The 15,079-nt window shown below is 44.6% G+C and overlaps 1 protein-coding gene and 1 pseudogene across 1 annotated transcript; both read right to left on the reverse strand.

The window, feature by feature from the left end:
- Positions 1-297: 297 nt before the first annotated feature.
- Positions 298-3,308, reverse strand: LOC139416881 (toll-like receptor 5). Its single transcript, XM_071166041.1, has 2 exons — positions 3,164-3,308; positions 298-2,411 (listed from the first exon to the last, which is right to left on the reverse strand). Exons 1-2 carry the CDS (start codon positions 3,181-3,183, stop codon positions 437-439), a joined length of 1,995 nt encoding a protein of 664 aa, XP_071022142.1. The 5' UTR covers positions 3,184-3,308; the 3' UTR covers positions 298-436.
- Positions 3,309-6,931: 3,623 nt separating this feature from the next.
- On the reverse strand, positions 6,932-11,156 carry LOC139417610 (uncharacterized; annotated as a pseudogene).
- Positions 11,157-15,079: the final 3,923 nt, after the last annotated feature.

The following is a 15,079-nucleotide window of genomic DNA, read 5'->3' on the forward strand; positions in this document are numbered from 1 at the left end:
TAAGAACAGCCCTTAGTCGTGGTATATTGGCCAAATACCACTCCCCCCGGGCCTTTATTGCTTAAATAAGCATCAAATAGCAGCCTCTTTAGTAGTCCACAGGGGCTCACACTTCACAAAGGATTGGGTCTTGTGGTGAGATAACGGAAAAAAGCACAGAATGACAATATATATATATATATGTATTTTCCTTTAGACAAACATTTGAAAATAATGCTTTTGGAAGACACCTTTTTACTGTCTTTTGGCTGATTTGTTTTACGCTGTGTGATAAACTAAAGATGTGTTGATGAGGTATTTGTATCATACATTATGCCATATGACATTCAGGATATTGTAGGCAACAAAATAAAATGTGATTCCCAATAGCAAACATGTAAACAGAGTAGATAGCATGGAAAATGACACACATAATACCAACTCTAATTGTCTTGTTTTATATTTTTGTCAAAGATGGTTTTGGGTACTTTTCCGTTATGACTTTGCTGTAATTCAACAGGCTGACACCATGGAGATCCGAGGGGAACTCACAGCTGAATTCAGCCACGCCGGGGTCTGGAAAAGTCACGTTGGTCCTGTTCATCCACGTCAGAAAGTCCTTCAGGCCACCGTCACAGTGGAAGCGATTCCTATATAAGTTGATCCAGCTGAGAGAACTGAAAGCCGCTGGGTCAGGAGAGGAGAGGAAATTGTAAGAGAGGTCAACTGTTTTGAGACTCGCTGGGAAAATGTCTGGTTGGAGGTATGTGAGAGAGTTGAAGCTGAGATCCATCTCTTCCAGAGAGACGAGGCCTTTGAATATGCCATCTGGGAGAGCCCTCAGCGAGTTAAAGCTTAAATCCAGACTAAAAAGCTTGATAAGATTTTCAAATACGTCCAAACACACTCCATGTCCCCATAAAATATGCAGGGCGATGTTCCTGAGCTCCAGCAGCTTTAGAGAGTTTACAGCGGGCACAGAAATATTACTGTTAAAGATGCACCACTTTATGTTGTTGTTACCATACCAGATACGCTCAATGCGCATGAATTTAGCTAACACAATGTATACATCCTCTAAATTAGTTAACCTGTTGTTTTGAACATTCAGTATGATAGTACTGTTAGCAAAGCCCAAGAGGCCCTCTAAGGATGTGATCTTATTATCAGCCAAATGAAGAAGTTGCAGGTTTGGTAGTGGTGCAAGGTAACCATGTGTACCTAGTTGGCGAATAGAATTTCCTGTAAGATCCAGGATTTGTAGGTTTGGAAGTCCTGTAAATGCCTGATATCCCAATGCACCAATATGATTGTAAGATAAATCTAATTCTAAAATATTGGGTAGATTGTCAAATGTGTAAGAATAGATTTCCCCTATAAGATTGTGTGACAGGTTGAGCCTTTGTAAATTTTCAAGACCCCAAAATGCCCCCCTGTCAATCTGGTTAATTTTGTTTTGGGCTAATGTTATGTCCTCTACATCTCTCAGTGGACTGAATACTGCATATTGCAAAGCAAATATAAAGCATTTGGACAAATCTAGAATCTTGATGCCACTATTCTTGAGGCCATTGAATGTTTTCTTGTTTGGGTCTTTGAAATTGCTGAAACCAAATGATTTTCCCATGGTGCTGTGTTCCAGAATAATATGGTGAATTTTCGTTCCTTGGATTGCATTGAAAAACAATTTTGCCTTGTCCACGTTGAATCCGTTGGAAGATAAGTCAAGTGTCTCTATAGACATGTTTCTAAAGGGATTTCCACATCGTTTCCAGTCAAAACCATTTTGAGTCATACCATATAGATAGACACTGTTCAATTTGAGCAACCGAAAGTGTTTGCCACAAAAGCCAAGCAAATCTTCCTCACATATGCTTTCCATCTGGTTTAGGGTAATGTTTAACTCTTGGAAATCTGTCATGTTCACAAAGAATGGTGAAGGTTGGATTCTTTTCACTTGGTTACCATACAGATCTAGCGTTTTCAAAGACACCAGGGGCCTGAGATAGTCGCCCTGTAATATGGATTCAGTCAGGTCACACACATACAGAGAGAGTGTTCTCAGGTTGGACAGTCCCACAAACGCACCTGGCTCAATCTGTAAACCTCTATTATGTCCTAAATAGAGCACTGCCAAGTTTGCCAGTCTTTGAAAGGTGTTAGTTCTTATAGTTAGACCATTGACTCGTTGCCAACTGAGGTCCAGTTCTTTTAGCCCTTCAAGCCCAGAGAAAGACGTCTCGTTTATCTCACTGATGTAGTTATCCCTCATATACACATGGGTAATGTATGGAGGCAGTGCAGGGACCTGATATAGAGACAGGTTGGTGCAAACTGCTATAGAACCATATAGTGGACATCTTGGGGTGCATTTCACCACTTGCAGGTAGACTCCAAAGATAACCAGCAGTATAGAGTTCCTCATCATCCCCCTTGCACAAAAGTAGAAAATAATGCAAATTATTTAAATATAATAAAAATGATGTTTATGTCATTACAGGGCTACCATACATACATTAATTGGATATATATTTCAGTCTTGAGGTATCCCCTTCAGATGAGACATCCTTGGTTAGGGAGTTTATGTTTAACTGTCTGTTTTCACTTAAAGGTCCATAGTCCACTGGTTCTGTCCCAGCCTGCTAATGGAAATCCCCTACTTTATGTGTGTGCTGAGTACACAGCCTTGCTCTAGTCTGGTGTAACAAGGCTTCCCCAGGCCTGTTTGTATTATATCAATGAATAAAGGTGCTTTTTGAGCTAAACAGCTGAGGGATGGGACTGGAGAAATGTCACCACTCTCAAATTCATAGACGGGACTATGAGATCAAAATGATAGAATGGTAGAAGCTATTTTTTGTATCTTTTTGACCATTTTAATTAAAAACAACCCAAGTTAGATACTTAGTTGTTACCCAGAAATGATTTGATGGTGAGATCAAAATGGCTGCATTGAACCTTTAAGTTCTTGTACATTTTTTCCTCCAAAGTTCAATGCAAATCCAATGTCAACAATCAGGTTCAAATAATGTTGAAAAACAAATCAATATTTTCTCCATGTATTAAGTTAAGTCAAAAAAGGTTAAAAAAAAGAAAAAAAAAAGTCAATCACATTAAACCAACCAATCAACTTCAACAAAAAATGAATAGTCAATCAAAGAATTAATGAAAAGTTGTAGCTTACCTGAAGTGATGCGCGCTCATAAAGAATGTGTTTACAGCTTGTGAGTATGTTTATCAGATCTCCCCTCGCAGATAACTTGAAGCACTGATTTTCATAAACCCAGAAACTGACTTTCCTATCCAGCAATTTTTGAAAGTGATCTACATGAGATAACCTTACTTCTCTTCTGACTGACCTAGTGAAGTTTTTATAGCCCTGTGGTTTTGACTTACATCAAAGCGTCCTCGTGAAACACAGGGGAAAAACATTTCCCCCTGTGTAAACATGTTGTGCAAAATTGTGTCACAATTACATTGTTATTACACATTATGCTAATTGAATGTGTAGAACCAGGGAATTTCTTTCTGTCTCAATACTCCATTTACAATCAGGGGTGGAATTGGTGAAAAAATATCACTCCGGGAATGAACCACTATCGGACCACCGGGCATGAGCCTCAAAACATTTTGCATGCCGAAAATGTTCCCCCTGTTGTTTTGGAAACTCCTTCCTTACGCAATTTCCACACAATTTGATTTGGTTTGATTTCCACCGCTGCTTACCTGTAGTGTGAACTTCTAGAACTGTAAAATGGTGTATTAATATATTCACTCTGAATGAAAAGATTCGGAATAGTCCAAAACTGTAAGGTTTAAATATTACACTCATATTAGCCTCTCAATAACATTTAAAAAATGTAAAGCTCATATTGGCAATGTCTTTGAGAGCAGGACCGACACGATCTGAATTACATGCAATGATGAAAAAATTGCAACCCTGCACACCAAAAACATCAGCCTGGAATAAGACAATATATTGAACTAATGAAATAGGAACGACTGTAAATCAAAAAGGATAAATAAGCATCATCAAATAGCAGCCTCTAGTAGTCCACAAGGGGTCACACTTCACAAATGAGTGAGACTTATCATAGAGAATGATAAAGGACTCTACTGCCCAAAAGCCTGTTTTACCATGGGCATCACTATTGAGGACTTTTACCAGTTTGAAGTTGTCAACTGGGAGGGACTTGCTTTGGGTTAAGGACGAGTCACATAATTCCACCCAGGTCATCAGGAGGGATCAGTCAACTAATTGTAATTGTGATAAAATATTCCATAACTGCAGGGGGCAGTAAATCACCAACCTTGGCTTATCCCTCTTTAAACAACACACTCCAGGTGGCAGTGTGCACCGTTTCAGTTTGTTTATCAACTCATAGAAGTAGTAGAAGAAGAAAAGGGACTACTTCAAAGTGGAGATGGCGCTGGCCGTACGCTCACAGATGCCATAATGGGACAAAAACAAAAAAAGAGTCCTCTATCCTTCTATATGGGACTTACCACTAGTCTTATTAGAGGTTTGACTTCACTAGCCAGTTCCCTCTTCAACCACTAGAAGGCCTGTCATGCCAAATAGTGTCCCCCTGCTCAAAAGTGTAATAGTTTATCGATTCCCATTGTGACTCAGGGGGGGACCATTTTTGTCTTGGGGACATTATTTGTCATGACAGCCCCACATTTCTCTGAGGAGGATGAGCAGGAAGTAGGGCAGATGCTTTTTTCACTCTCTCTCTGTGTCTCTGTGTGTACCAATGTATTTTGGGTTTTCTATCCAGGAATCTATGTCCATTGTGGATGAAGTGATTCTTTCCCCCTCCCTGACCTACAAGTCCCTGCCCAGCCCCACCTCCTCACTGTTGGCCCTGACTGTCCTTCAGAGCCCTGCTCCTCACACCTGGAGAGACACCACTGTCCTTCAGAGCCCTGCTCCTCACACCTGGAGAGACACCACTGTCCTTCAGAGCCCTGCTCCTCACACCTGGAGAGACACCACTGTCCTTCAGAGCCCTGCTCCTCACACCTGGAGAGACACCACTGTCCTTCAGAGCCCTGCTCCTCATACCTGGAGAGACACCCACTGTCCTTCAGAGCCCTGATCCTCACACCTGGAGAGTCCATCACTGTCCTTCAGAGCCCTGGTCCTCACACCTGGAGAGTCCATCACTGTCCTTCATGCCGTGGTCCTCACACCTGGAGAGTCCATCACTGTCCTTCAGAGCCCTGCTCCTCACACCTGGAGAGTCTACCACTGTCCTTCATGGCCCTGGTCCTCACACCTGGAGAGACACCACTGTCCTTCAGAGCCCTGCTCCTCACACCTGGAGAGACACCACTGTCCTTCATGGCCCTGGTCCTCACACCTGGAGAGACACCACTGTCCTTCAGAGCCCTGCTCCTCACACCTGGAGAGACACCACTGTCCTTCAGAGCCCTGCTCCTCACACCTGGAGAGACACCACTGTCCTTCATGGCCCTGGTCCTCACACCTGGAGAGACACCACTGTCCTTCAGAGCCCTGCTCCTCACACCTGGAGAGTCTACCACTGTCCTTCAGAGCCCTGCTCCTCACACCTGGAGAGACACCACTGTCCTTCAGAGCCCTGCTCCTCACACCTGGAGAGACACCACTGTCCTTCATGGCCCTGGTCCTCACACCTGGAGAGACACCACTGTCCTTCAGAGCCCTGCTCCTCACACCTGGAGAGTCTACCACTGTCCTTCATGGCCCTGCTCCTCACACCTGGAGAGTCCATCACTGTCCTTCAGAGCCCTGGTCCTCACACCTGGAGAGTCCATCACTGTCCTTCAGAGCCCTGATCCTCACACTTGGAGAGTCCATCACTGTCCATCAGAGCCCTGGTCCTCACACCTGGAGAGTCCATCACTGTCCTTCATGCCGTGGTCCTCATACCTGGAGAGTCTACCACTGTCCTTCATGGCCCTGGTCCTCACACCTGGAGAGACACCACTGTCCTTCAGAGCCCTGATCCTCACACTTGGAGAGTCCATCACTGTCCATCAGAGCCCTGGTCCTCACACCTGGAGAGTCCATCACTGTCCTTCATGCCGTGGTCCTCATACCTGGAGAGTCTACCACTGTCCTTCATGGCCCTGGTCCTCACACCTGGAGAGACACCACTGTCCTTCAGAGCCCTGCTCCTCACACCTGGAGAGTCCACCACTGTTCTTCAGAGCCCTGGTCCTCACACCTGGAGAGTCCATCACTGTCCTTCATGGCTCTGGTCCTCACACCTGGAGAGTCCATCACTGTCCTTCAAGCCGTGGTCCTCACACCTGGAGAGTCTACCACTGTCCTTCAGAGCCCTGCTCTTCACACCTGGAGAGACACCCACTGTCTTTCAGAGCCCTGATCCTCACACCTGGAGAGTCCATCACTGTCCTTCAGAGCCCTGGTCCTCACACCTGGAGAGTCCATCACTGTCCTTCATGCCGTGGTCCTCACACCTGGAGAGTCCATCACTGTCCTTCAGAGCCCTGCTCCTCACACCTGGAGAGTCTATCACTGTCCTTCATGGCCCTGGTCCTCACACCTGGAGAGACACCACTGTCCTTCAGAGCCCTGCTCCTCACACCTGGATAGACACCACTGTCCTTCATGGCCCTGGTCCTCACACCTGGAGAGACACCACTGTCCTTCATGGCCCTGGTCCTCACACCTGGAGAGACACCACTGTCCTTTAGAGCCCTGCTCCTCACACCTGGAGAGTCTACCACTGTCCTTCATGGCCCTGCTCCTCACACCTGGAGAGTCCATCACTGTCCTTCAGAGCCCTGCTCCTCACACCTGGAGAGTCCATCACTGTCCTTCAGAGCCCTGATCCTCACACCTGGAGAGTCCATCACTGTCCTTCAGAGCCCTGGTCCTCACACCTGGAGAGTCCATCACTGTCCTTCAGAGCCCTGATCCTCACACCTGGAGAGTCCATCACTGTCCATCAGAGCCCTGGTCCTCACACCTGGAGAGTCCATCACTGTCCTTCATGCCGTGGTCCTCATACCTGGAGAGTCTACCACTGTCCTTCATGGCCCTGGTCCTCACACCTGGAGAGACACCACTGTCCTTCAGAGCCCTGCTCCTCACACCTGGAGAGTCCACCACTGTTCTTCAGAGCCCTGGTCCTCACACCTGGAGAGTCCATCACTGTCCTTCATGGCTCTGGTCCTCACACCTGGAGAGTCCATCACTGTCCTTCAAGCCGTGGTCCTCACACCTGGAGAGTCTACCACTGTCCTTCAGAGCCCTGCTCTTCACACCTGGAGAGACACCCACTGTCCTTCAGAGCCCTGATCCTCACACCTGGAGAGTCCATCACTGTCCTTCAGAGCCCTGGTCCTCACACCAGGAGAGTCCACCACTGTCCTTCATGCCGTGGTCCTCACACCTGGAGAGTCTACCACTGTCCTTCAGAGCCCTGCTCCTCACACCTGGAGAGACACCACTGTCCTTCAGAGCCCTGCTCCTCACACCTGGAGAGTCCACCACTGTCCTTCAGAGCCCTGCTCCTCACATCTGGAGAGACACCACTGTCCTTCAGAGCCCTGCTCCTCACACCTGGCGAGTCTACCACTGTCCTGGGGAGCATTCAGCAGGACACAACTTCTTGGAATGTTCAGATCGAAATATGCTATGTAGAACAAACATGCCTTTGACTTGTAGAATAAGGAATCATGTTTGCTCTATTCTATGCCACGATCAACCAAGTTTGGCTACTGAACGTGGCCCAGCAGTCCACCACACAGATCCTGGGTGAGACTCAAGCAAGGATGAATCACTGGCAGTCAGCTTGTAGTTCTATTTCTAATCATTAGTAAAAAAAAACATTCTAAAATAAATTATTATTATTTTGAAATAAGTCATTTTCTGGTTTAGATAATATTTCATGTATATGACAAGTATTTAGATTAGCTTAAATTCTCTTTCGGTAGTTAGTTTAAAGCACAGGAGGTTGGTGGCACCTTGATTTGAGAGGACAGGCTTGTGGTAACGGCTGGAGCAGAATCAATGGCATGGTATCAAACATAAAACACAAGGCTCTCCACTTATGAGCTGTTGTCACGTTGGTAAAAGATATCGGGAGATGCATAATAATAACTTTTATTTACCCAAATTACAGAGTGCCATGTAAAGGCACAGGGACGAAGACCAAACAAACACGTATACAAAACACAAGGTTGAGAACCAAACAAAAGAGCGAGGAGTACCTCGAATAAATACACAAGCGCCCAATGATACCACACGGGACAAGACCCGTAATCATCTGCACAATACAAGCGGCACGAAAGCCAAAACAACACAGCACAGCTACTCACACGACCAACGGATATTGGAACAATAATCAACAGCCCAATGGAACTCAAAGGGCACATTTATACAATTACAATTAGGAAAATGGGGACCAGGTGTGTGTAATGACACAGTTCCGGAGGGATCCGTGACATCCGTAAAGGGATACTTTTATGGTGGCCCTATGCATTGATGTGGCACAGTAGAGAGTTTCCAAAACATGAGCCCAATGCTATCATTACAGTATGTGGAACTACTCCCCACTGACAGCACAATCATCTCTCCATCTGCAACACACCAATTAGATAGTCAGAGATGGGTGTGTGAGCAGGCACAACATGTATATGGAATGCACACCAGCAGACATTTCACTGTGTTGTCAGTCACTTTAAAGTTAAGATAATGATAAGAAGAAGGAATCTTTGTTTATTGACAATGCAATGTTTTTTCTCTGTAGCATCAGGTCAGTTATTGAGGCAGCAGGTCTCCCCAACCTGAGTCTACCCCAGAGTTAGTCCAATAAGAGAACACAGCCGAATCCCGGGAGGACAAATCAGACATCCTAGCAGTGGCGATTTTAACATGTAAATCTTGGTGAGGCAAACAAAAAAATGCATGTTTTAGATGCATGCCAGCAAACCCACTACACAAAACACAGCACTACACAATACATGAATTGCACTGTTACTGTGACAAATGGTGCCCACACACTGTTAGGGCCCACATAAAGCTGTCCCAACAGCAGTCCCAACACCTTACCACTGCTACACCCGGCAGTGGAGCCTTGTATGGCAACTAAACAGTTCATTCAGCCTAATTTACTGCCTTTCAAAAACAAACATAGCTGATATGGCTGACTTGTTTAACAAATGTGGTTTCTACTGACAATTGAGATGTACAAATTATGGCATAAGGGGACGACAAGCGGATAAGAGGCAATCTGTAATTTAGATTAAAACATTTTTCGAGCTAGGACGGACGTAGTCAATATTACTAACGTATTTGTTTAGCACTTTTGAAATGTACAGCGACAGAATTCAGAACATGGGCCGTTAAAGTATTCTCCCTGTACACCAAGTCAGAACTGCAGAACTGTATGATAAATAAATGGGGCATATAAGCAGACAATGAATGCTCTTACAATATTCAAAGATTACATTTTTAAAACATGCTATAGGCTACATGTACACCACCAAGTCAGAACAGTAGGCTAAGTTATGAGGGGAAAAGGGACCAAATGATTAGAATGAGGCACATAGGCTACTAACAGCTTACTACACAACATCAATCAATCAATCAATCAAATGTATTTATAAAGTCCTTTTTACATCAGCCGAGTGCTGTACAGCAACCCAGCCTAAAACCTCAAACAGCAAGCAATGCAGATGTAGAAGCACGGTGGCTAGGAAAAACTCTCTAGAAAGGCCAGAACCTAGGAAGAAACCTAGGGAGGAACCAGGCTCTGAGGGGTGGCCAGTCCTCTTTTAGCTGTGCCAGAAGGAGATTATAACAAAACATTCACACAGGACACTGGATAAGACATGAGAAATAGTCCAGATATAACAGACTGACCCTAGCCCCCCGACACAAACTATTGCAGCATAAATACTGGAGGCTGAGACAAGAGGGGTCGGGAGACACTGTGGCCCCGTCTGACGATGACCCCAGCAGGGCCAAACAGGCAGGATATAACCCCACCCACTTTGCCAAGGTACAGCCCCCATACCGCTGGAGAGATATCTTCAACCACCAACCTACTACCCTGAGACAAGGCCGGGTATAGCCCATGAAGACCTCCCCCACACCACGAACCCGAAGGGGACGCCAACCCAGACAAGAATTTCACGTCAGTGACTCAACCCACTCAAGTGACACACCCTTCCTAGGGACGGCATGGAAGAGCACCAGTAAGCCAGTGACTCAGCCCCCATAATAGGGTTAGCAGCAGAGAATCCCAGTGGAGAGAGGGGAACCGGTCAGGCAGAGACAGCAAGGGTGGTTCGTCACTCCAGTACCTTTCCGTTCACCTTCACACCCCTGGTCCAGACTACACTCAATCATAGGACCCACTGAAGAGATGAGTCTTCAATAAAGACTTAAAGGTCGAGACCGAGTCTGCATCTCTCACATGGATAGACTCCATTCCATAAAAATGGAGCTCTACAGGAGAAAGCCCTGCATGCAGCTGTTTGATTAGAAATTCTAGGGACAGTAAGGAGGCCTGCATCCTTACCGTGGCGTACGTGTCGGTATGTATGGCAGGACCAAATTGGAAAGATAGGTAGGAGCAGGCCCATGTAATGCTTTGTAGGTTAGCAGTAAAACCTTGAAATCAGCCTTAGCCTTAACAGGAAGCCAGTGTAGAAATGCTAGCACTGGAGTAATATGATCACATTTGTTGGTTCTAGTCAAGATTCTAGCAGCCGTGTTTAGCACTAACGGAAGTTTATTTAGTGCTTTATCCGGATAGCCGGAAAGTAGAGCATTGCAGTAGTCTAATATAGAAGTGTCAAAAGCATGGATACATTTTTCTGCATCATTTTTTGACAGAAAGTCAAAAAATATGTAAAAACTGAAATATTATTGATATGTTCGTCAAAAGAGAGATCAGGGTCCAGAGTAACGACGAGGTCCTTCACGGTTTTAATTTGAGACGACTGTACAACCAGATTAATTGTCAGATCCAACAGAAGATATTTTTGTTTCTTGGGACCTAGAACTAGCATCTCTGTTTTGTCCGAGTTTAAAAGTAGAACATTTTCCGCCATCCACTTCCTTATGTCTGAAACACAGGCTGTGTCTCGTCCGCATAGCAGTGAAAGTTAACATTATGTTTCCGAATGACATCACCAAGAGGTAAAATATATAGTGAAAACAATAGTGGTCCTAAAACGGAACCTTGAAGAACACCGAAATTTACAGTTGATTTGTCTGAGGACAAACCATCCATAGAGACAAACTGATATCTTTCCGGCAGATAAGCTCTAAACCAGGCCTGAACTTGTCCATGTAGACCAATTTGGGTTTCCAATCTCCAAAATAATTTGGTGATCGATGGTATCAAATGCAGCACTAAGGTCTAGGAGCACGAGGACAGATGCAGAGCCTTGGTCTGACTCCATGAAAAGGTCATTTACCACCTTCACGATTGCGGTCTCAGTACTATGACAGGGTCTAAAACCAGACTGAAGCGTTTCATATACATTGTTTGTCTTCAGGAAGGCAGTGAGTTGCTGCGAGACGGCTTTTTCAAAAATATTTGAGAGGAATGGGAGTTTTGATATTGGCCGTTAGTTTTTAATATTTTCTGGGTCAAGGTTGGCTTTTTCAAGAGAGGCTTTATTTCTGCTACTTTTAGTGAGTTTGGTACACATTCGTGGATGGGAAGCCGTTTATTATATTCAACATAGGGGTGCCAAGCACAGGAAGCAGATCTTTCAGTAGTTTAGTTGGAATATCGTCCGGTATACATCTTTAAGGTTTCGAGGCCATGACTATTTTCATCAATGTGTCAAGAGATATAGTATTACAAAACTTGAGTGTCTCTCTTGATCCTAGGTCCTGGCAGTGTTGTGCAGACTCAGGACAACTGAGCTTTGGAGAAATACGCAGATTTAAAGAGGAGTCCGTAATTTGCTTTCTAATGATCATGATCTTTTCGTCAAATAAGTTCATGAATTTATCACTGCTGAAGTGAAAGCCATCCTCTCTTGGGGAATACTGCTTTTGAGTTAGCTTTGCGACAGTATCAAAAATACAATTTGGATTGTTCTTATTCTCTTCTATTAAGTTGGAAAAAATAGGATGATCGAGCAGCAGTGAGGGCTCTTCGATACTGCACGGTACTGTCTTTCCAAGCTAGTCGGAAGACTTCCAGTTTGGTGGAGCGCCATTTCCGTTCCAACTTTCTTAGCTACTGTATACATATCTCCATGGCACATAACATCGTTTATGCAGCAGCATGCAATACATTTTTGGACTCACCTTGTTATGCTGTGCTCACTTGAACAGGAATGTGGCGCGGCGGCCCTTTGTGGGCAAATTTTGTCATCAAAGTCTGGCATTCTCTGGATTTATGTTGCTTTCAAGGCAACTGGGAACTTAGAAAAAAACAATGTTGAATCATGATGACGTCAGTGATCTTCAGGTCAGAGCTCTAAAAAGAGGCCAGAGTTCCCGACTTGCAATTCCGAGTTGGATGACTGTTCAAAACGTATTTTCCCAGTCAGAGCTCGTTTTTGTCCCAGAGTTCCCAGTTGTCTTGAAATCAAATTTCCCAGTTCTGAGTTTCCAGTTGTTTTGAGGGCATAAAAAGTCATGCTGGATTGACACCATGGCCACTCACCCACTCCACCAAAAAGCAGACTAGTGATTGCTTTGCAATGCTTGCAGTTAGCCACTGATTCCTTCCAAACCACTCATTGTTGAATTTGCGATATCCAACTTGTGTAATTTTTATGTTCAATGGCCGATGAGCACCTATACATTTTATCTATAATTTCTCTTTGCTATTTCTCTTCATATGATAAGGATTAAAATGGATTTGCCAGCAGATTGTTGACTTGATTCATGCTTGCTAGCTACGATTTTGAAAGTATGATGTTGACATGATCAGTCTAATCAAAACTGCTCTAGATATAACGTGATTTGACATCATTTTATCTGTGGCCAATGACCTTGAGCCTTCTTGGATGGGCATTCTAATGTAACTCTATTGCAGCACCAAAGGGGCTAGAATTTTCTAGCCCTCCCCTTAGATTTGGAGGTGATGTAGTGTCCCCATGAGTGACAGAACACTGAGCCAATCACGGTGCAACTAGAGAACATTACCAATCCCTACTCTCCGTATATTCTGCTGGCTGCCCCACCACCACAGAAAGCACTGAGCTTGGCTCAAACACCTGCATTTTGCAGCTGCCTTACTTAAGAAAGCAAAAAAGACACTACGTTTGCATGCAGCTTTATTAACTCAATTAAAAGCATGTTTTCAAACTGATATGTGAAGGTGGGTCTCAAAACAGCCCTGAATTAATGGTCACCACTGGATCCTAGAAATGCCTGCTGTATGGAGCGTCCAATCAGTGCATTCAAATAGAGATGCCTGTCAGTCCGAAAGAGGAATAACCCCCCACATTCCTCCAACCACCAGTCATGGTACTGCCACTTAATATCCTCTTTTACTATGCATGATAATGATCATTAAACAAAACTATTCCTTAATGAAGGGGTATTGTGTAATCAGATGTGTCAGATGTATCGTACTCCATGTTAAATTTGTTTGGCGCTGTTAAATCCCAGCCTCGGGCATTGTCCGGTGTGGAGCAGAGTTGAGGTAATGTTTGGCGTGACTCCTCACAACATTTGACTGATATCTCCACCGCCAGAAGTTTCAGTGGAGCACATTGTGCCGAACCGCATCATGAAAGAGCCTCCTGCCTCTCGTCAACAGCCACTTCACTAACCCCAACATCCCTCGACTCACTTCACTATCCCCAACATCCCTAGACCCATTTCACTATCCCCAACATCCCTAGACCCACTTCACTATCCCCGACATCCCTAGACCCACTTCACTATCCCTGACATCCCTAGACCCACTTCACTATCCCCGACATCCCTAGACCCACTTCACTCTCCCCGACATCCCTAGACCCACTTCACTATCCCCGACATTCCTAGACTCACTTCACTATCCCCGGCATCCCTAGACCCACTTCACTATCCCCGACATCCCTAGACCCACTTCACTATCCCCGACATCCCTAGACCCACTTCACTATCCCCGACATCCCTAGACCCACTTCACTCTCCCCGACATCCCTAGACCCACTTCACTCTCCCCGACATCCCTAGACCCACTTCACTATCCCCGACACCCCTAGACCCACTTCACTATCCCCGACATCCCTAGACCCACTTCACTATCCCCGACATCCCTAGACCCACTTCACTATCCCCGACATCCCTGGATCCACTTTACTATCCCGACATCCCTAGATCCACCATGAATATACACTCCTCTCCATATTGTATGGCTGCAACCTGGTCTCAGAGCATTTCATATTATTCTGTACGTAAATCCATCACACTCCATTTAGTATGATATGTTAGATTTCCTATGGTATGTATTAATTTGTGGATGTTCCTCACCCATTTGTTTCACATTTTACGAATCTGCAAAATGTACTGTATGTTATGAATTTGCAAAATGTATGATACGTTACGAATTCTAACTAGGTGGTTAGGTGGCTAATGTTAGCTAGGCTAGGGGTTAGGGTTAAGTTTAGGAGTTAGGTTAAACGGTTAAGGTTAGGGTTTGGGGAAGGGTTAGCTAAAAGGGTTAGGGTTAGGGGAAGGGTTAGCTAACATGCTAAGTAGTTGCAAAGTAGCTAAAAAGTAGTAAGTGGTTGAAAAGTTGCTAATTAGCTAAAATGCTAACATTGTTCATAATGAGATGCAAACTCACAACCTTTGGGTTCCTAAACATTTGTGTTATACCACCCATCCAGCCTACTTTTGTTTTGCCTTAAGTAACCATTGGCCTTATGTAACCATACCAACCGTAACAAATACTAATTTGAGTGTGCCATATTTATGTTTACTATGTTACATCTAGTCTATGAGACCAGGCTGGTAAATGTGGCTCTATAATTGGATTTGAGATCAATGTTTCATATGAGGAGACAGTACAGAATTTCACCTTTAATTTTAGTGTATTTTCATACATATCTGTTTCACTGTTTAGAAATGAAAGCACTTTATGTAGCTAGACCCCACTTTGGAAAGGTT

This window comes from Oncorhynchus clarkii, chromosome 9 (genome assembly GCF_045791955.1).
Source record: "Oncorhynchus clarkii lewisi isolate Uvic-CL-2024 chromosome 9, UVic_Ocla_1.0, whole genome shotgun sequence".
Lineage (NCBI taxonomy): Eukaryota > Metazoa > Chordata > Actinopteri > Salmoniformes > Salmonidae > Oncorhynchus > Oncorhynchus clarkii.

What these genes read in the sequence shown, in the direction of transcription:
- LOC139416881 (XM_071166041.1), bottom strand. Translation starts at nt 3,183, where the DNA reads ATGAGCGCGCATCACTTCAG. An exon ending in ATGAGCGCGCATCACTTCAG is followed by an intron (nt 2,412 to 3,163) that starts GTAAGCTACAAC and finishes CTTTTGTGCAAG; the next exon opens with GGGGATGATGAGGAACTCTA.